General features: G+C 35.7%; 1 protein-coding gene across 6 annotated transcripts in view; it reads left to right on the top strand.

Annotated features, from left to right (window-relative positions):
- UNC13C (unc-13 homolog C) overlaps positions 1-23,468 on the top strand; it is a 125,166-nt gene that overhangs the window by 4,154 nt on the left and 97,544 nt on the right. For 4 of the 6 annotated variants that reach the window (XM_048317431.1, XM_048317429.1, XM_048317433.1 and 1 more), the window contains exons 2-5: positions 14,161-14,183; positions 14,714-14,778; positions 18,939-19,011; positions 20,247-20,252. In XM_048317431.1, the coding sequence (XP_048173388.1) occupies positions 14,161-14,183; positions 14,714-14,778; positions 18,939-19,011; positions 20,247-20,252 (167 nt within the window). The remainder of the gene's footprint in view (positions 1-14,160; positions 14,184-14,713; positions 14,779-18,938; positions 19,012-20,246; positions 20,253-23,468) is intronic. The other 2 variants (XM_048317430.1, XM_048317432.1) reach the window with 1 other exon arrangement.

Raw genomic sequence — 23,468 nt, 5'->3', positions numbered from 1 at the left:
TTTACAATAAATATATAGCCATCTTGAAAGTGTGTTACAAAAGCATTTAAATATTGATAGTTGTAGAGTTTACTTTGAAGTCTGTTTTTTTATTTAAATAATGACACTCAATTGTATGCTTGTATTTTGCAGGTAATTTTCCACAGTGCTGTTAGATACTAGATGGTGTGTATATGAAGGAACAGCTATCAATAAATAGTACTTTCATGACTTTTTTTCTGATTTTATGAGGTACGAGAGAGGGGAACCACATTCCTTTTACCTAGTCATTGTACAGTAATATAATGCTCTGAGGACTTAATTAAAGAAAGCACACAAGGAAGACCCAAAATTTTGAGACCCAAATTGATTCCACTATTTGAAGTGTGTGCATTTGTGTGCATTGGTAGATAACACGTTGTTAGAAAACGAGAACTAACTTTGATGCATTCCAAGCAGTTGCTTCTAGAAATTAAATGTATGTTCTTCTTTTAACCCAGCAGGTGAAAGACTTCTTTTAGTCTCTTAATCTATTGATGTTTTGTCTTCTGAGTAGCTGAAACATTTCTTATATCTACAGAGAATTCATCGGACACCAAGACCAGTTTATGAAAATGCATTATTGGTGTAGTCTATGGGGCAGAGTGTCTGCATGGTTATGAGACGTCGTACTAGGACTTCCACTTTTGTTTCCACAGAATAATATAGACTACTATAAAAGAGAAGGGAAATAAAGGAGAACGGGAATACAGCAGGAAGTTAAGGGGAATTTACAAATGAACCACTACAGCACACTGCTGCTCAGTTTATTCTGAGAACAGTGTGCATTCACTCTTGAGTAACAGTTCTGCTTCCTCTTTCCACTGTGTTTTCCATGCCATCAAGGAGGACGTGTGTTTCAGTCAGGGATTCTGCCTCAGCAATCACCAACTGGTTTGTTACAAAGGAATCTTCAGGTCCTGTAGCACACCTAGCAATACCTATTAGCAAAACAGTCTTTCGTGTTTTTATATCTAATGGATGAATATGATATTCTTACCTTGATATCTGCAGAACACTTAACAGTTCTTCAGAATTTAAAACTTGCAAAATACATTTTCTAGCTGGAGTAGTCTACTCAAAGAATATATTACCTGAAAACTATTTCTGCTGAGTGACATGTAGTATTATTGGAGCCATATCTTTATTTTAATTTCCACTTACTCTCAGTGAGCTGGATAATGGATGCTACAGACAGTCTATTCACAGATAATGAAATCCACAGATGGAATGTCTGTCCTTGGAGATAGTCAAAATCCATCTGGACATAATCCTGGGCAATCTGCTCTGGGTGGCCTGATTTGAGCAGGGTTCTTAGACAAAGCCTCCAGAGTTCCCTTCCAGTCTCAGCTCTTCTGTGATACAGAAATGCATTTTTGAATACTTTGTATGCAACCTTTGAAGAAGGATATCTTCTTAGTGTTAGTTTGTCTGCTAAGACAAAACACCTTTAACTTCTGTTTATTATTTGAATGGCACATAGTCTAGGAAAAAAACATTTTGTAAATCAGTTCTTAAAGGAGTTCTATAAAACTCAAAAAACATATTTTGTAGCTTCTCTGCTTTGGCAACCTGCCTCCTCTTCTTTGTGTGTAATTAGGCATGTCCAGAGAATACTTACCTTATCATTTAAGCAAATAGTAGTTCAAGGTATTCTATCTTCATTTTAATATTTGCAGAAGCAATAATAACTTTTTTTTAAAGTGACTAATAGCTGTTCTAGGGATTACATGACTTTTATGAATTTTGTTTGGTTTTTTCCCTCTCTTATCCCTGTAACTGATTCACAGTCAACTTCTGATTTCTTACTTTCGGATGGAAAAGTACTAGAAAGAGAACAAGTTCTTTGAATTAGTCTTAATTATATAACCAAAACAACCTATTCTTTAATTAATTGTTTCATCCCTCATGTAAGCAGGAGCAGGTAGACAACAATCTGTCTAAGCAGAGATATAATTATATAATACAGCAGTGTTAGTTCTCCAATTTAATACAAAAGAAGGGTTGAGAATATGACTTTCATTCTAGTAAGGCATCAGGTAAGGTCAATAAATCTTTGGTACATAAATAATTTATTAGTGCACAAGAAGCTCATAAGATAGTCCTATTCTCTGTCACTAGCTGGAGGGAAAAATACACTCTGGGCTGATTGCTTATGTATTATTTATTACAAAATGTTTTTGGAGACATACTGGAATGACTAGGTTATGTGAATAAGAGGAGACATGAACAGTACATGAGTAATCCTCAGATTTAAAGTTCTGTAAGGATATAGAGACATCGTGAGGATGTGTGTATATTAAAGGAGGGATTGACGGCTTGAAAAAACTCAAAGAAATGCTAACCAGTTGTTGGTTTCTTTGTACACTGTAATTGAGAATGACTTACACTTTTATTCATTGTTCTAGTCCTCACTTGTTATTTTCTAGCTTTCTTTTTCCCTACTGTCTTCTTCCATTCCATCCCTATCTTATCTTTTACAGGTGCCTTAGCATAAGCACAGTTTTCTGTCCTGGTGAAACTAAGCCTCTGGGAAAGATTCCAGAGTTACATGCACTCTTCTGAGTTGCTTTTATTGATAACATAAACTCTTTCTATGGATAGTAGCTTGAGCAGTAGCTTCTTGATCCAGTTGTTGAAGATCTTGGTCATCATTTAATATGCTAGATTTTAAAAATCATTCAGATTTTCAAATGTCTTTGGTCTGAATTTTCAGGCAAAGACTAACCTGTAGATTGTTAATGATGTCAAGATGGGTGAACTCATCTAATTTATACACACGTGCAGTGTATAAGGGCACAGGGATTGGATTTGCCTCTTTAACAGTGGAGGGAAGTGTTTCTATTGTTGTCTAGGAAGGATTTGTATTATGCTTTGTGGTGTCTGACTTAGACAACTTAGAACTTAGAGATGAATGTGAATCTTATTTTGTTTATGCTAACATCTGAAACCAAAGGAACCAGTAATGTATTACCTCACTGCCCTGGTGGTATGGTCATTGGGTTCCATGTTAAGAAAAGCTACCAGTAAAATAAGTAAGCTTATTTCAATGCATATTTCAATCTATGACTATTCAAACTATGGGTTTTTTGAAATAAGTAGATATTTTTCTTATTTGGACAGCTTCTCTGGCCTTTTTATAAAAACTGTTTGCTGGAATTGCCTGGGTCAGCTGTATTTTCTAAAAGAGTAAAGGCTTTAGAAGTTAACCTAACCTTGTCTTGTGGTACTCGGACTTTTTTTTCCTATGTCTTACCTCCATCGTGTTTGGTTTTAATACATAGGTGCACAGTTACCTGTAACTAATAGCTTTGATAAAAGCATTGTAGTGCTTTTGTTATGTGAATGTAAGCCTTGGATTTGGACTTGAAATGATCAGTGCTGTAGGCCAGATGAAAATCAATTGCTCTGGTACTGTTTAGTAAATTAATCAGTCATTCTATAGCCGTTCAGGTGGAAATAGGATAAATAAAAACCTTACCTTGGTCATGAAAATTCATTACTTGCTGGTGGTGACTGTAATGGAGAAATAAAAAGCCTGTTAGAAGTTAAATTGGTTTTTTATATTAAAGAGTTCTTCTTCTGCATGCAATCTACATTAACTGTGTTGGGAGGTGGGCTTTAAGAAAGGACCACTGTTTGTACAAAGAGGAATTAAAAGTAAGTATATATCCCATTTTATTTCTTAATTGTTTGAGTTAACTACACTGACTGATTAAAATAGGGTGAGTTGCATTTGGGGTTGTTTGGGGGGAGTTTCCATAAAAATAAAATTCCTTCTCAGACTGCTGGTGCAAACTGGGGAAGGGAAGGATTTACTAGACAGATGGTAGAATTTTAGTTTAGTGTTAACAATACTGAAGCAATTAATAAAGATAGAACATGAATATTTGCATCTATTATGCCAAACTGAGATGCCTATTCTTTCACTGACCACTACTAACAGCTATGCCAGTCAGTCTTGTTCATAAGATACTGTAAAAGAGATTGTTGGTAAGTCATCTTTTGCCTTTTTTAATCAATCTGCTTTTGTTACAGTGAAAGTTACAGTCATGTTTTGGGAATTCTTTGAAATGTAATCTCATTCTATTCTCATTACACCTTATTTCTTCAAGTATTTGGTTGTTAATAATTAAATATAAAGTTCAGGTTTTTCTTATCCTTTAACATATGATATTGGTGTTGTGGCACTAATGAAAGCTTAGGCATAATTTAATCTGTCTTGACCCAATGCAGCTTTAAGTTCATATAGTATGGACACACTTTATACAGTTAAGGTGTACATTACTGTAAACCCAGATTCCCCAGAATCGCCCCAAAAAGGCTTGAAGCTGAGTTGTGGCCACACTTTCAAGTTTCCTGTAAGTTTAGCATGAGCTTGTTCAAAGTAAGGAATGAAACTTTTTTATGTGATCTCTTTGAGATGCTTTCCCTGCACTCAGCCCAATGGCATTTTGCATCTTTCTAATCTCAGGTAGAGTCTGATGGGGTAAAAAAGTAAATGAATGAGCATACTGCAATTATTCTTTGCATCATTGGGTAAGAATAGCCCAGGCAGAAACACTTATAGTTAATAAGAGGTAACAGCTGTACCAAGCCCCAAGATTTTCTGTTCTGTTTCACAGCATTGGAGCTGCAGTATTCAGTGACACAAGGTTTTGTTTGGTTTTCCCACATCTTATTTATTTATGGTTTGTTTGGGTTATTTTCACAAGAGTGATAAATTACTTCATTAATATAAGGACTGATTGTGTATTCCATGTGGCTGATACAGTTAATCTGCAATGCTTAAGGAAAATGAATATATATCCACCTAATGTATCATCTATAAAGAGATGGATTTGGGGAAAAAATACTTTTAACAGACCGTGATTAATCTATTGCTCTTCTCTTCATATGTAAATAAGGTAAACAGGCAGATTCCCGAGTTTTCATCAGTGTAAATTCCTTTCTTTGGTCACATCAGGTGGTCACAGTGGAACAGATGTATTGTGCAAGCAGGCTGGGGAAGAAATGGTGATTCTTGGTATACATTTTAATAAATGTGTGGTACTGAGGAAACAAGATTACTGCAAGTTAAGGAATTTATTTTGGTGCTGTATTTGGAATGATAATGAGCCACAGGAATTTAATAATCCAGTTTTTTCAACTGTCTTTGCTTTCTTTCTCAACACCATGTTTGTGTCTGTCTTTTGGTCAGGTAAACAAAATGATAGGTGTCTTTAACTTTTTTTTTTTTGGGGGGGGGTGGTGCAATAATAAGCTGTAGTTGTGCAGGCTGGGGGGGGGGGACACACAAAATATATTTTCAGATGATGTTGGTAGAAACTGACAAATACGATATATTCCTGCACCCAAACTGGTTAGCCAAAATTCTAGAATATCCTTTTTCACATATGTATGTGTGCACTCTGAAAATCCTCCACTAATATTACAGAAGGTTTGTACTGATGACACTAATAATGTTCTAAAGAATTATTAACCACTCTGTGAATTCTGTCAGGATTGTGCTGATGAACCAACGCGTATTGATTTGACTGAGCTGAGCTTCCTATGTTTGTTTCATGCACAAGAGAGTGTATGCATTATTTTCTTGCTACTTGTTTCGCGGGAGGCAGGCGTAAGTCTTGATACCCTTCCCTTCCTGTTTCTCTTCTGTCCTTCGGTGGAGAAAAGACTTAAAACAGAAAATGGCAGTTTGTCCATCTTGAGATTAATAGATTAGTAGAAAGGTTGCTTTTGAAAAATTTTGGGAGGAAATCTAATCAGCTAGTGATAAAGATGATACATGCATCTTTTGTCTGTGAAGAAAAAGCAAGTAGTTACATTCACCACCTACTCTGAAGTTGGGACTTTGGTAAAGGATACTCTCTATCAGTTGCTTGCTACACATTCAATCTGTACTTTTTATCCACAGATTAAATGAGTGAAAGAATGATCTAAAAACCTGTTTAATATATCTTCCAGGAAGCATAATAATGTTCTTTTGGCTTTTTGTGTTTTAATTCTGTAGTTACAGCATTCATTCTTACCAGAAAATCTTAGATTATAATACTGCATCTCTTTGTAAATGGGATAGTAACCAAATAGATTGACGATCAACAGTTTAATTTAGCATAGTAACTCCTGCTAAATCAGTGTGCATTACATCAGGGAAATGTGTGTCGCAACTACATTTGTGTAACACTCTCAGATTCAAAAAATTCTACTGTTATCAGATGCCCTTTCCTAGAATAGCTACACCTATTCTTTAATCCTAAGAAACTGAATAAACCAACCAGGCCAACAAACCCACACAAAACCCCAAGAAAAACCAAAAACCCAATCAAACAACAAACCAAAAGGAACCACAACAAACCAAAAACCCCCTGATATCCTTCAGGAAGGTTTAGCAGAAATCCGTATTTTGGCTGTTTAATAAAAACAAGTAGACAAAAACCCCAACAAAGCAGACCATCCCAAGCCTCTTCTGTTTAGAGAATGATTTCTGTTTTTAGGAAAAGTGATCTGTTAGAACTGCTAGTTTCCTTTGTAAAAGAAGAAAGTCTCTGCTACTCCTTATGAAAACAGAAGACTATTTAACACTATTTTCACTGACCTTAGAATTAATGTTGATTGATAAATATTCATGCAGTTTGTCTGCTCTTTTTGTCCTTAAGCAGATTTACAGCTGCTAGAGCTAAGAGGAAAGCTGACCATGAATGTCAGTTCCAAGGGTTTTTTATACTGGTTTTGCTGGGAAAATGAACACAATGTTGTACCATCAAGATTAAAAAATATTTTTTATTTTCAAAATATTTAAGCATTTTCTTTAGATCGTTGTGTTTTAGAAGTAGAAATACTACTGCATAATTTTTGAATGCAGCTTCAGAATAAAAGGAATCTTGTTAAAGCATCAGGCTGAAAAAATATCTAGACATGCACTTAAAAATGTAATGACTTGGCAAACATGAGTTCATAAATAGGCTCAAGTCTTCCTCTGGTGTATTGGTGAAGTAGATGTTACAAGAGAGCGTGAAAGAGATTCTCTGTTTTGCTGCCAAAGGGAAATTCTGACTACTTTCATGGGGCAGGTACCAGATTTTTCCCTTGTGCACATTTTCCAGGTGATCAGTGGAACACCTAGACAATTGTCTCCCAGGAACTTTAATAGGAGGAAATACCTGAAATCTCTCCAGTTATTGCTGATGTAAAATTATTGTTGATACTGATAGAACTTTGTTAACTATGAGGATTGTTTCCTTGAGTTGAGAGTATTCTTAAGATAGCTTTCAAGATCAGAAGTTTTAGTAAAATTGAAAATCAAGACTTATGTTGCTGATAGAGCCATTTAAAAATGTCTTGGATGCTGTGATGAAGAATGTGGTGTTAAAGAGACAAGGACACAAGTTAGCTAGAAAAAAATAAAACCACAGAAAATACTGTAATCTGTTTTCTCTAAATAAGCAGTGGCAAAGAACAATCTGCTGACTGACACTCAAGTAGCTTCTCTGGAGTAGATTATTGGAACAGCAGGGAGTGATTTGTCAGTGCTGTCACAGACCCATAATCTATGTATAGCTCTGGGTATCACCAGTACATCTGCAGCCTCACCAAAGGAATTCTTGTCCTTCAGCTGCATACATACCAAGATGGAATAAGGACAGACAGATGTGAGGGATGTACTATTATTGAATGTAAAAATAAACCAGGAGAGAAGAATATTTATGAAATGGATGAGTATAAACTAAAGCACTTTTTAATCTTCTCCTGTAGGTCTTCCTGTTTCATTTCGCACAAACAGGACGGAGCTGATGCTCCTCTGCATCCATAAGGCAAGGAGGGTACTGCAAACATAAAGTAGTGGAATTTTCCTTGAGAACTTTAAAAGGCATGTTGGGTGAAATTTTCTTTTCAAAAAAGCCATAAAAGTAAAGGACAGGGAGACATGCCTTTTTCTATTACCTATAAAAAGGGATTGAGGAATTCAGAAGGATTTATGCATGTCCTATCAAGCAAAAAAACTCCCACAGTACCAAAAGTCATCCTTTGAATTCCAGCATACCAGTCTATAGCTCTTAACATCTGTGTCTCTCTTTGGTGTTTAGGCATAATTATTCCAACTTATTATTTTAAGCAGTCAAAACAAACTGTAATTTGATCTTGACTTTACCTGTAGCATAAAAGATAACAGTAAATAAACATTCTTTAATGTTTTAATGCTAACCATATTATTTCAAGTCTTTTTCTTCTCTTGTATCTGGTAAGCCAGTTTGCTTATCAACAGAAGACAATCTGATATCTTTGTGTTATCTGAGTAAGTGATATTGGCTTGATGTCATCTTTTTATTTTGTATGTGATTATACGTTGACTCTTTTTTTTTCTTCCACTGCTGTGAATCTTGAAATTCGTTTGGCTTATCTAAATATTTTAGCCTCCTAATTTGGGGGTTCTGAAGATAATGTTTTGAAGAGGAAACAACTCCCCAGGAGAACAAACAACTTCTTACCAACAGCAGCTCTGAATATCATACCCTGTGAAATATGTGACTGTTGCCCAGACACTACATTCTGATCCTTTGCTCCTGATCCTAGGTGTACATGTTATTCTTGCTCTTTAACAGTAGTATGTTTATATGACTTACGGGTGTGCCACCATTAGCATTTTATTTTACAACAGGGATACACTTTTGAAGCAAATCTCTGTCTTCCCAATTCACCCCATTTAGTTTGATCACTGGAATGGCTGAGTGGGATCTGTGTTTTAGTGATGCAACCAAGCCAGATGTTCTCAGCAGCTAATGGGCTTTCAGTCATCAGGGCCAAAAATAGAACTGGTATGAAGTAAATTCCCCCGAAACATTTTTGCTGTGAGCACTTGTGTCTTCATCACCAGCTGCTTTGACCTTCTGATCTGCTCTTCTGGCACTCAGCTATTTGCTGTTGCACAGTGTTCTTTGTGGCCCAAGGTGGACAGCAGCTCACCCCCCTGTCCCAGACTGCCATTGAATATTCCTGCCCTGCTGTCACTTCTGTCTATGCTCTCAGGATAAACCAGCTTGCATGTCTCAGTGCAATCCTCATGTTCAATGCAAGAATTAAGGAACATGTTATTTATTAGAGTTCAGAGGAAATACTCTCACATTTGTTGTCAAACCAAGGGGCTGTTTGCTTGGATTTCTTTGGAAGTAATACAGCTGGACTTCAGCTTGCAGCTCAGACCATGATGCAGTGATCCAAGTCAAACACTTCATGGCATTGTTACCTGTGTGATGCAGAAAGATTTGCAATAATCAATTATCCGTTTGCTTTCACAGCAAATAATTGATTAATTACTTGGTTGCATGTACTGCTATTATATGTATTGAGGGAGATAAAATGCTTTTTCGTCCCTTTTGGATAACATATGCCTTATCATTTTAGTGCTTTCTGGGGTCAGAAGAGAGTGCTTAAAATGCACACTGTCTTCCTACCATCATCCTGACAAGCCAGAGACTGTCCAGAGACCCCAGTCTTCAAGAGGGTGGTAGTTTTTTGAGCCCACCACATTCTGTAATCAAATAGTTCTCTTGACAGTCAATAACTTACCCTTTTGGAGATGAGTTCTAGAATTTGCTAGAAGTATCTACTAGGTGTTGAAAAACAATAGAAAACAAAGTCATTAGAAGTCTCATGGGACTCAGTTTCTAAACACTGGAGATGTTTTTAAAGCATGTCCTTTTGTTGCAGATTTGCAGACCGCTTTATTAATAGAGACCCAAATGCAGTTTTCATCTTCACCAAACTGACCTCCTGTTTTGGCTCTCCATGTATCTGCTAGTAATTTTTCTACATCACTGCCAGTAAAGTGCTAGCAGCAATTCTTCTATTTCTCCTGTCAACCAAGCTTTATTCAAGTTTGACCTTCTCTTTGTCAGACAAGCATCACTCATCTCTTATGATGTGCTAGCTTTAATATTATCTTTCAAGCGTTATACTCTATTTCCCTAGAATAAGCTTCAGCAATACAGCATCCTCTGGGCTTACAGAGTGTAATGTTCTGTTCTGTAGTGGCAATAATACCTTCTGGGTGCAGCATTTATTATTTTAGCATGGCTTAATTTGTGTCATTGTTTTGGACAATCTACTTCTCTAATGTCCTGCTTCTATTCAAACCTGGTTTTCATCTGTTACTTCCCTTTCTTAGCAATACTTGCTAATTAAAATTGTTCACCTCAGACTACAAACTGCTTGTGACTGTGCGTACTTTACACATGTTATTTTCATGGAACAGCTGTATTGTTACCTAATTCCAGCAAGTATTTTGTCTGAAGGCTTTGCTCCCAGGAACAATGTAATTATCAGTCAGTGTGACATTCTTGCAGGCATTTTGCAGAATTAAATATTGAAATAGTACTTTGAGAGAGTAATGAACTTTAATTCCTTTTCCTATTTGGTGTTACGCAATAATGCACACTTATAAGAGTGGAAAATCTTTCTGTTTTGATTAATTTTGATCCTAGGGTTTCCTAACAGTTTAGATTTTTAGAACCTTGTTACAGTTCTTGTGCTATGGCAGGGAGTGGAAAACTGAATTTTTGCAGTCTTTAAAGAAAGAGGGGAGTGTATTGGGACAATGTTCTGCTGCTCAGAAAAGTGCAGAAGTGAAATAATGACACAAGACTTTTGAAGGAGGTTTATGACTGGGGAGCAGAATCACCTGAACCTCTTTGATAGAAATACCTTTACTGACTGACAGAGCTAGTTGTATTTCTGATGGTGTCACAAGCTACAAAAGCAAAGGTCTGTCTTGACTTCCATATCTTCATTGCTCATATACCTTTCATGCTGGAAGACTCCGTCTTTTCAACATTCTTTATAGATTTTTTTTTTTTCCCCCTCAGAAATTTGGGTATAGAAACTGGTTGTCTTGTATGATTAATTTCTGTTTTGTGTGAGGAGTTACAGGTGGCAACATTGCTAATAGAATGAATAAACTGGACCATGATAATTTGAAAACAGTTGATAACAATGTAAAGTTAAACTTTTCTAAGATCTGTTAGTTTTCATACCAAGTTTGAATAGTAATTAAGCAGCATTAATAAACAGTTGTTGGAAATTTTACTTAACCTACATTTAAACTGATAGATGGATAGAAAATAACCAGGAGGTTTATTTGAGGGTACTGAAAACATGGCAAGCCCCTTTCACTTCATTCCCCAGCCATCCCTATATGTAAACCACTTTCAACAGAAGCCAGGATTTAGTGGCTATGCTGAATATTATACAGCTTTTTAATACCTGGAACTTAATAAAGGAAACTGAAAGACTAATTTTATTGACTTTCATGCTTAGTTACCTAATTAAATATAACTGTCTGCCTTAAAAAATAAAAAGGGCTGCTGAGCATTTTCCTTTTGCCTTCGATATTTGACATTAGTAAATATAATTTTCAGTAGTATGTAGCTAGATGACCACCCTGTTCTTCATCATTCTGTTACGCAGGTTTGTAAATATCTGTATGGACTGCATTGAGCTGAAATAGCGACAATTAAGGAGCAATAGGATTTTGCCTGTAATGCTAGTAAAAAACACCTTCCTCTTACCTAAATTGGCCTGTGGTATACAGGCACAATATGAAGGCTATTACTGGTATTTCATAATGTAGTGAATTTTTAATTAAAATTCAAGGAGAAACAACTAGTTAAAGTAAGAAGGGTTAACAATATGAATCAGTGTTTCCACTGCTCCTAGGTGCACTCATGACTTTTTTAGGTTAGTGTTTTGAATGTGTGGATGACAGAAATTAGTTATATGAAGATAGGCTCTTCTAAGTAAATCACTGTCATTCAGCAGTATAATCGGAGATGTCTAGCCTTCAATCTCTGATTTGAAAATACATTCAGTGGTCTCTTACATAATCACAGTTCATTTCTTATCTACATCAAGAAATGTTGCTATCTATTCTGGTAGCCTGATGACTACTGAAGTGAATTGCTTGATGACTCTGTGTACTTCCTGACTTTGTGATCTCATACACGCAGAAAACACTTCCACCGTTCAGATTATCTCCCTCATGCTGAGTTCAGAAGCAGTAAACAATGAAGTTTTCAAACTGATTTTGTCTCTGAAGATGCACTCATTTGTTACAAAGAAGAGATGTTCTTAAGAGCTCTTTTTTGGGAAATCTGCATCAGTTACCCACCTTATACAATTTCTACTGAGAAAAGAGACTGTTAGATGGGTCCATTTTTTTAATACATGGAGACTGTGAAGAAAAACAAGTTAAACCAAAACCATTCCTTTTTTCCTTCCTAATTTTTGATTGTCACTCTCCTCCCTGAATTCAGGCAAAATTAGGTTCCAGTAAAAGAAATCTAGTGAAAGTAGATGAAGTTGGCTGAAACCCAAGAGAGGTAAACAAAATTTTATATATCTGTCTCTCATGCTTTGAAAATTCTGGGTTTTGTGGAAGATAAATCTCAACAAGTTTTAATATAACTTTTTAAACAAGTGAAGTGAACATAGAATTCATGTGATTCTTTAGGCATCTGACATTAAAGTATTTGCAAACTATTTAAGTATTGCATTCCACATAAATAATACCAAGATTTATTCTGCACCTTTATGTGGCAGTATTAACAATGTTGTTATGGTTAGATATTCTGGACAGAAGGCACAGGTTGCATGAACAAATTTTGGTGAGGCTTCTTAAATTACAAGTAGTGTCTTGCTTAAAACTTCCCTCAGTCCCCAGATTTCTCTTCACCTTTTGGACGTTTCCTTTTTTTCAAGTTTGAGAACTGATGCTTCTGTCTCTCCGACACAGAGCCCTGTTGGTACATGCTCTCATGCCTTTCATCTCATTGATGTCCAGATGCTGCTCCAGCCCTCTGGTTTTAACTGTTCCTCACCTTTTCTCATAAAAGCACATCCCATCCTGTTTCTGTGGCCAGCCCAGCTTACAGTCACCTATTTACCCCTGGCTCTGCTCTCACCCTGCTTGTGAAGTGCTGTAACAATTTTGGGATGGGGAAGTTAGATCATATGGTTGTCCAAATATTCTTTATATTCTTGAAAGAATAGCTGATAGTATCTGATGTTGTGAGACAAATACATTTCAAAAATAAATGAAAATAAAGAATATTTAAAGAGTAAGCTCATTTTCATAAATCTAGTCAGTCAAATGCTTTGATCTTGTAAGTAGCCTCTAAAATTAGTGGCACAATAGAGCCTTTTAGTTCCCTGATTGTCACTACTGTACTCTATGCAGCTTTACAGTTGCTCGTATATTTTGGATTTATGTGTTTGAAAGTGATTTTTCCTGTATATAGACTGGTTTAAAAATTAAATATGGCACATGTTCTAGGTGTAAATTGTTATTTTGTAATGTATGTAACCTGAGAAATCTCCAAACATCTCAAGAATACCCAAACTATTTAAAGGGTCCATAGAATGCCCACTCCCTTTGGGGAAGTGGGAGAATCAGTAAGATGATAATTAAAACAATGCTGTTTCATGTATGCACTGTACTATAAAGTGCAAATGTGACAAGACAATAAAATAAGGGTAGCTTTTTCTGTCAGCAAGTATTTTCTGTCTGATTGTAAATGTTCACATTGTGGTTTTGCATTAAGCAATTTAGACTGAGATAGATATAGATATATATGAAATAACTTATACTTTCATGACTATTGGCATTGGGGGGGTAATTTCTGTCATTTTATGAGTAGCTGTGATAGAATAGTTAAAGTCCAGGAGTTGGGGTGGGGGGCATGGTGTTTAAATCCTTAGTAGAAACATTTTCCTTTTCCTTGAAAATGGAGTATTACTTTTTGAACACTGCAACTTTATTGAATATATATTCATTATTATTAAAAATAATTTTTTTAAAAAGCAATAATATTAAAAATCACTTAGAGGTGTGATATACTATGTGAATTAAATGCTATCCACAGTCCTTTGTATGTGGCAGGGGTTCTTATCTACCAAGAACATCTTTTTGCTTGTATGAAATGTAGTGACAGTGATCTTGCCAGAATTATACAGCTAAGCACAGGTGTCACTTGGATTCTGGTCTACATTAACAGATTAAAACACTGACAGTTTTTTTTATAGCATAAGATTTTTCTTGGAGACTGTTTTGTCTAACCTATATTCCCCTTCTTCCCAATTCTCTTTCAGATAGCAGTTCTGTGGATGAAAAGGTTTAAAATCACATATTTGCTATAGGGATCATGTATTTTGTTGATGTTTGTTTGTGACTTATTTGACCTGTTTTGTTCCTTCATTTTAGTTGTGAAATCTGCATGGGTTTTTTTTCCCAGCTTTCCACTCTTATGTTCTCCTTTGAGTGTATTGCAAATGTGTTGCATTTATATACAGGGGTAACCCTCACTGTTGTGCTTTCCATAATTGCTTACACAGGGGTCTGCTGCTGCCAAACATGACACCTGATTTTTGCCTCTAATTATCACCTACCCTGCATACACTATAGGATTTAAAGGGCAACAGTATTGGGAAGCAATACCTTTCCTTCCCATGGGTTCTTCCAGTGTGTGTCACTAAATGCTGAATGCTACCAAAATGTTGCCCAAAGGAACAGTTAGTCTAGCTTTGGCCTGGAGCTGACCCTGCTAAACATTTTCATATGTCCTACATGTTTGATGCAGTTAAATTCTGTCCAAAACTTATTAAAAGCAATCAAGTAACTGTATTTTTTTGGTGTCTCTTAAAGGCTCGGATAGTAAGTGCAAGTTCCTTGGATGCTTCCAAGCTTTATGCAGTCCAGGCATTTGCTGGGTAAGTAAAAACGTAACTGAGAATTTTGTTATTTAAATCTGCAAATTAGTCTTATAGCATTATAGTATTTTTTTCTTAAGTATTTTTGGTTTGAGAAATTGCATTTTGAAAGAAAGTTTCATTGTGTATGTCTTCTTTTAATTTTTTAATTCCTTATTTTTTGAGAAATTAATAGAACAATTCAGATGCTGAGGTCAATTAGATAGGAGAACATTTTTTACCTCTTTGCATATAAAATAAGTGTCCTTTGAAGCTGTAGCTCAATTTTGTCTTCATTCTGGTAAATGTGTAGTACTGTAATGCTAACATTACAGTATCACTCTAGTACTTGAAGTCTAAAAAGTCAAGAAAAAAGATCTTCTGGTGGCTGAGAGTGAGTGTGGTAGAAACCTGTACATTTTGTTTTGTTGTCTCCCAATGAAATTGTCTTGCTGCCAGTTCTAGGGATTCCCTCCTATTTTGAATACTTTTTTATTATTCAGTCTGGAAAGGCAAAGAACTAAAAGCCTTTGGTAAAATTTATCAGTTATATTAGTTAACCTAATTAAAAAGGGTATTATCCTCTTGCTGGTGCACTATGTAAGTACTTTTTACTATAAATACAATTTATTGCAAAGAAAAGTTGATGAGATTAAATTAGTCATTCATCTTCTGATTTTTATATCTGAAATGCTATACAATAGATGCTAGACACTATGAAGTTTTTCCCGTTTAGATTCCTATTTTGAGGGGAGGTGGGTGTCCCTAAAAGGTAGTTATGGTTATTAATTTGCTTAATATAATGCACATGCTTCTATGGAAGGTATAATTAGGGTAACATTTATACTTATTGCTAAACTTTAAACCATTTTATGAGTAATCTACAGCTTTTTAGTAGTGTAGGTTGTTTCCATCTAGTTTGTCATACTTCGAAGTGTTCTATTTCTGCCCTTTGCAACTCACAGAACCTTCAGAGTTGCTGTAAGAGTGTGAGGTTACATGTGACATGGTGCAGGATTAGTTTCCAAATGCAAGCCAGAGGAGAAACAGTTTAACACCTGGTTATTGTGTAGCTTAGGACAGAATTTTGTAAGCAGACTCTGAGTGTAGGTACTGACAGTCGAGTATTGCATCTGTGCCTGTAGGAAGCTGCATGTGACCATACTGCTTTACTGTATGTACTGCTTTCCATAGCCAGATGCTTAATTACAGTTTCTTAATAGATGTAGACCTTTAAAAGGCAATGTGGAATTCCTATTTTTTGTGGGTTGCACACGGAAAGCAATCTCATAGGTGTATGGAGAACTTATGCCCCTGACAAGGACTATACAGATTGAAGCTGCTCTTTTTGTGCCCTTTCTTCCAGGCCACAGGTGGATAAATTCAAATGTTGAATCCTCTGAGAATAAGCTGTTTCAATCCCTTATGCAGACATCCTGTAACCACTGCAGAGGACTACTTCAAATGGCTGACAGTAGCTCAATAATAGCTCATGTTTTTAGATTAAACCTTACTTCTTTTGCTGACAAAGTTTAGACCTGTCCTCTCCTCACTTTGCTGTCCACAATATCTGTACCCAAGCCTCTGTTTCAACTGGGCCTCCCTGAAAACAGTTATGCAATTTTCATTTAACTTCTCATTCAGGCAAAGAATGCTGTCATTTCAAAGACTTTTGTGGCTCTGTTTTAATCACACTTCCCACTCTACTCCTCCGTGCAAAAACTAATGCTAATTCCTAGAATCCCTCAGTCTTTTCACTGCCAGCACAACTGACTGCAGTTAGCTATGACTCCTTCTCCCTGTTACTCTCTCCAAAAGGTGTTGTCATGTGAGGGAGATTCCTTCCCTCACAACCATTGTTGCTTTATCTATACAAAAATACCTCAACTGATTGTCCTCTGCCCTGCTCCCTCTCTGTCACGGCACAATGCTGTGAACCCCCCTCATGCACCAGCACACCCCAAGCCCATGGCAGGGACTGCAACTCTCCATTCTCTGCAATGATCTTTGCTTGGTTGTGTGAAATGAGAGAAAAGCCCAGGACAAGAAAGTAAAGGCAAAGACCAAAGACAGCTTTTCTGGGACTTCTCATGCAACTTCTCTGTTAAAAGGCAGAAGCACCACCTTTCCTGGTTTTTCTATACCAATACCATATAATATCATCTTAATTTCATTTTTCTTCACTTTCTTGAAGATGAGACACTTTAGAGCTCATTGTTTCCATATTTTTAAAAAGTGAAAGTAGGTTAGCTGGAGTTCTCAGCATGTATATGAATTCTGGGTAGTACCAGTTTCCTTTTTTCCAGAGACTTGCTGTTGTATTAATTTACTGCTTGCCTAATGGTGAGTCAGAGACTGATAATTTTACCACATGGCCTAATCCATTCTGAAATTTGCTAACAATACACAGATGGTGCTGATGATTACTCTTTTTTTACTCCTTTCCTTCAGTGGCATGTTCTCTATGGTAAAACAAATTTATTTTTCTTGGATTCTCTGACAAATTCAAATAGATTACTGTTACGCAGAATATTTCCAGAAGCACCAAAAAATAGTCAGTATGACAGGTTTTTTTCCTTGCCTTGAATGATAACTTTCATCAAATTAGTATGATTCCAGTTCATCATCTTCTATGTCAAGTTATTGTTGGGTTATAATTGGAAGTAGGGAGGGGAGTAGAGAATTCAATGTATAACCTACATTAACATTAAAAGCTTTTTCCTTGCTGTGTTACTTCTTAATGATCAGTAAAAGGAGTTTAGTGAGAACCCCCATTTTAGTCATATTTTATGTTACAGAGCAGAATAGTAGATGGAAATAATTTTACAGATACTGTCTCTTTGTGAGCATAAGAATGCCTTAAGTTTTATTTACTGTTGAGGGAACTGCTCCTGAGTAGCAAAAAGCCCTGAGTTTATTTCTTGGTGTCTGTACATTTACTCTTCACAACCTCAGAAATGTTATTTTATTTCTGTCATGCTTTTGCTGGGTTTGTAAGTACGTCTGGAAGTTGCAATTTGGGTCTACTTCGTCTTCATATTCTTGAAAAAAAATTATAGTATCGCAACCCTGCATGGAAAAATGGTCATGTGAAAATATAAATAAACTGCATAAATAGACTATGAATTCTTTTCCCTTTCTTGAAGAATGGTGCAGGTGCATCAGAAGGAAGTGAAAATTTCTTCACTAATTTTAGTTATATCTTTTCACACAGTAATTATAACATGTATAAATAAAATTAGGGCTTTCAGATTATAAACTCTTCATTGTGAATGTAGTTTTATATACACAGAGGTAGAGAGAAATATGAGAACTGAGAAGGGTATTTGAAGCAGTGCCAAACAGGAGGACCATGGAAAGGAGGATGTTCTGTCTTGAAAAACATGGTATCCCAGCTTCTCTGAGAATTTCCAAGTATCTCTGAATTAGAACTGACAAGGAATATAGCAATCTTCCAAAATCCTCTGTGGAAAAAGTTCAGGGGGATACCTGTGTTAATTATTTGGAAGAGTCAGAGAGAATGATGCCTGTTTGTTATCCATATCAATATATATTCTTTTAAATTCTGTTGGTGTGTCAGCCTTTTATTCTTTGAAGTGACTCCAAGTGCTCTTTGTTGTTGTTTTCAAGTTATATGTGAGATCTGTCTGGGGTTTAATTGTGTGCTCAATGAAAAAGCTCAAACCAAGCAAGAGAAAGTAATGATGGTCACTATGGAATTATTTTAAAATGTGACAAGTTTTGTTTTCCACAGTCACATGGAGGTATTTGAGATGGGGTTATGTATTTAGCTAGGTATTTTAAAGTTTGTATCAAATTTAATACAGCAATATTCATTGACATCAGTGATATTCAATATGCAATGTTGGGCTGCATCTCAGCTACCAGATAGACAAGAACTTATGATGGAAAGCTATTCTTATAATTTCTAAATCAATGGTAAAAAGTTCTAGGAGGTATTAAGCAACCTTTCAGCTACCCTGCTTTGCATGAATGCCAGGATAAAAAGCACCAAGAACACTCTCACTTTTTTTTTCATGAGAATTGGAGCACTTGCGTTTAGCTGATAACTGCTAATTCTGATTTTTAACTGTAATTAGAGATATTATAAGCAATTCTTAAGGATGTAGTCTGTAAGCTCCATGTTTTTATTTTCCTCTTTGCCTTTTTATCTTCTGCAGTCGTGGACTGTATGGAATTGACAGCATGCCAGACCTGCGAAGAAAGAAATCTTTTCCCATTGTTCGAGATGTGGTGAGTAACTTCTGAAGCTTGATTCATTTGCCACTTGTGTAGGTCTTTCTTGTAGTTACTATTGTGCATCTGAATCACAGTTTGCAACAATTGTTTTATGGAAAAAAGGTGTCTTGAGAGAATGGATTGAAGCCAGTAAAAGTCAGTGAGGCAATTGTTAAAATGTAATAGATAAGTCTGAATATCTTATCGGATATATAGGTATTACTTGTGTAATCAAGTAAAGGGTATTTCATGTAATAGTAATCTACTCACTTTCTTAAAGAAAGCTGCTGTTGAGTGTTCGGGATACTGATTCACTTGATTTATTTTGATACTGAAAGTTCCTTTTAAAAAGCAGCCCTTTTTCACTATGAATATTTTGAAGATTTATGCATACTTTTGGTACAAGATGAGGTATCAAGGTTTTTAACAGGCGTTGCAAACAATAATTTAGGAAAATAAATTTCAAAGTGGAAAAGAAGGGCAGTTCCTTTGAGATTTGTTCTGGCATCCAGTCTAAGGAAGATTAAGTAGAATCTCTGTGCTCTGAAGAATTTCAAGTGCTATTCACATTTCTCTTTTTCTTTTCCAGTAGTGTAGAATTCATAATTCAATAAAATACCTATTTAGTCTGATGGTGGTAAGCCCCCAAACCAATTTCTCACTGCAAAGAAATGATGGGGTGTTAGGCTAAGTAAATGATTACTGTAGTTGTCATTAAACAGTCAGCCTTTGCCAAATTATTGCTCAGTGTTTTCTCAGTTACTGTGTTCAGCTACTTTGTGGTGATCCACCACACTGACCAGTCAAAAAGAGAAAGCACAGCAACCATTTTAGAGTAGAATTCCTTCTGAAATTGATGAAAAGTTACAATGTACAACATAGTAGAGCCTGCAGTCATTAAAGCATCTTTTTGACAGAAGCCACGCCACTATTAATTGTATTAACCGTGAGTATAATCTACTGTCCTGCCTTGACACATTTATGCATGTTAAATGACACTCTGCTTTATTCTTAATTGTTGGAACTGCTTACAGAAAGGTATAGCTCAGAATACATAAAGACATCAAAATAAATGTAAATGATCCTTTTTTGTGCTTACTTTGACTCTTTCAGAAAAATAGAAATAATATTTCTAGAAATGAGTGCTAGACTCTTGATGCGGACTAAAATATAATTTCTTTGTTGCAATAAATCTGACAAATTATTAATATTCTTTATAATTTCTTCCCTATCTTGTCTGGATTTTTCAGGCTATGGTGAGTACTTTTATATTGATAAATGTTCTGAAATGATCACAATAACTGTTGGGGATTACATTAATATTGTATTTTATTATGACCTTCTGTTGGGAAGTTAAAAAATTATTTTATGACCAAGAATTTAATCATAAGGGAAGTTGGTGCCTTTTGTGAGTGTGTTGTGCTCTGCATCATATATACCAATATTATTAGAAAAAGTTTATGTTAAAAAGTTATCAGTATATTCCAGATATCTTTTCTAATAATACAAGCACAATGTTTAGGACTCAAGCATGAAGCTTCCCCTGTGGTACTGGAAAATCTTAGACACCTGGAGAAAGAGAAGCTGAAAGGCCTTGAGCATAAAGGAGACTAATTTATTTCAAATCCTGTATCAGGGAGTTGCAAAACAAATTAAAAATTAAGTAGACAATTGTCTGCTTTATCATCTTCTCTTATTGTTTAGGGATTTTGCTGGGTTTTTTGGTTTTTATAAATTTGTTCATACATTCATGATTCAACAGTACTTAAGGTCTTTATGCCCTGCAGGTCAAATTTTCACATAAGGAAAGACAATGAGGCCTTTTGGGTTAGTTGGAGCCTTAGTTGAGGTGGGACTACAGGGAGAGAAATATCAATAATTACAGTGGAGGTCATAAGTTTTTAACTCACAGTGGCCAAGTAGGTGTGGTGATCTGCCCAGCCATAGCCAAAGGAAGCTCTATTTTACTGCCTTTGCTTCTGTTAATGCCTGTCATAATTTTGAATGTTGTGAAGACTCTAGAAAATTCCTGTGTTAATTCAATTTAAAGGTGAATTTATACTGTGTAATCACTCTAATCAGGCAAATTTCTTCTTTTGATCATTCAAGAATGTATTGCTCCTTACCTTTATTGTTTGATTATAAGAACACAAGAACAATTTGTTAATCTGCTGCTGTAAAACAGTCTGTTGAAGTGAACACACCAGATGAAACAACTGCCTGTTTCAGCTAAAATGGTGATGCACTGAAACTTTTTTTCTGTGTCTCCACAACAAAAACATTTATAGAGGCTGGAATTCAAATATGGTAATTTAAAGATTCGTATAAAGAAGAGATTCATTTAAAGTGCACATGTCATATTGTCTACTTTTGTATGTTGTCAGCTAAATACCTGGAGTATTTTACATTAATTCTGCTATCAGCAGTCCATTTTCTTAACTCCTTGAATCATTGATAGGCAAATTCCGTTATATTCATAACAAAAATATTCATCCATTAAGAAGATAAATCATAAAATAATAAGTATTTGTGAGGACTTTAAATTCTTCTAAATGGAAATCATAACAAAGAATTATTTTTGAGGCTGGATAGATCATGCTTTTGTGTCCGTGCTACAAATATGAAGAAAAAGCAAATGATATTACAGTTATGTCCAGTAATAATTCTGTAGTGGAGCTGAATTGTCATTTTTTCTAAATCTGTTTTCTGGGCTTAATACTGCAGTTCTGTCGAATATTTCAGGATTAGACATTGACTCTTTTAATAGAAAAATTATGGGGCGGGGCTGAGTAATTTCACTTAGTACCTTACTCCCTTGCAAGTTATTTTTTTTTTCCCTTCCTCCCCCCTTCATCCCAGCACCCCAAGAAACAAATTACAAATCTTTCTTCAAAAATAATAAAGCTGAGATCCCTAGAGTGATATTCCTGTAGTTGCTCAAAAAGAAACCATTCTGAAATTGTGCGGGCTTTAAATGCTGAAAACAGTGACATTTTTGTCCCATTCACCTCTAGTGGGTAACTTTTGCATCACATTAAAAATATTAGCATTTGTAACGTGATAAAAAATACTTAGTCTTCAATTTTTTTTACCTGCTGATAGGAGTCTGTAGATTTTTTTAAAGGAAAAAAGAGATGATGATCAGGGAAACTGAAACGCTCTGTAAAACCAGAGGGATGAGTATTGCAGGGCACAGCCAGCAGTCATGAACAGTTACATTAGCCTGACTGTTTGTTCCTCTGTGCTCTTTCAGCTGTGTAAGACCCAGCTTGCTTACTTTGTTGTGATAGAGGACTTCTCTTTCTTTTTTTTTCCCCAACACAATTGATCATTTAACATACAATTATAGCTTGAGTCCAATTTGCTTTTACTTACAGTTACCATTTTTCGATGTTATTGCTAGAATGACTTCTAATTATATTTATTTATTTAAGCTGTTAAGGCAAATTTGGAGGTAATAAATTAGACAGTGTAGATACAAGTTACTAGGTAATCTAGAAGGCCTTGAGCATAAAGGAGACTAATTGATTTTAAACCCTGTATTAGGGAGTTGCAAAACAAATTAAAATTAAATAGATAATGGTCTGCTTTATCATCTTCTCTTACTGTTTGGGGTTTTTGCTAGGTTTTTTGGGTTTTTTAAATTTGTTCTTATATTTATGATTCAACAGTACTTAAGGTCTTTACTCTCTGCAGGTCAAATTTTCACATAAGGAAAGACATTAGGTAGTATCTGGACATCAGTTTGGGAGAGTAAACAAGTATAAACTGCTAACAAATCTGTGTCCTGTTAGAGGAGAGGGGTGAAACACTTCAGGTTCCTGTTGCTCACTGTATTCTTTTGATGCTCTGGACTTCCTGGGGGGGTCCAGCTGATCAGCTGCACTTACCTTTTTTTCTTGCTGCTACTTAAAAACAGAGGCAATAGGAGGAGAAGTTTTCTCATTGTATTCATATACCCTGTCATCTTGTTTCCCACTGATTAATCTGGCAGCTTTTCCCCCTTTCTCTTTCCAAAATGCTCGCTCCTCCTTGTTTCATACCATACTTGAAAAGAGACACTGCTATGTTTTCAGTGCTTCATGCCGTTGAATTACCACCAACTTCAGTGTTTCAGAACAGATGCATTTTATGGGCTTTCTCTTGTAGATGCAGTTTGTTCTGACAGTGGTACATAAATGGAAATAATCCTTATGGGGTTTTTTTACTAAAATCCCTGTAAATTTAATCCATTTGACTTAAATTTACTGGTTTATCATAGATCCATCTAGGTATCACTTTCTTCCAATGTGACAAATATTTTATTAAGAACAGCCTAATTATCTGTTTCCTATCAGGCTTCATTATTTTATATAGGGCACTGCACTATAATTTTAGGCACATTTCTGATTAAGGAGCAAAATAGTAGAGCTCCATGATTCCAAGGGCGCCCCTTGGGAGAACTGGGCTTGAAGGACACGTGAGAGGGTCAA

Source organism: Corvus hawaiiensis, chromosome 13 (genome assembly GCF_020740725.1).
Source record: "Corvus hawaiiensis isolate bCorHaw1 chromosome 13, bCorHaw1.pri.cur, whole genome shotgun sequence".
Classification (NCBI taxonomy): domain Eukaryota; kingdom Metazoa; phylum Chordata; class Aves; order Passeriformes; family Corvidae; genus Corvus; species Corvus hawaiiensis.
This window is presented reverse-complemented; position numbering and strand designations above follow the sequence as displayed.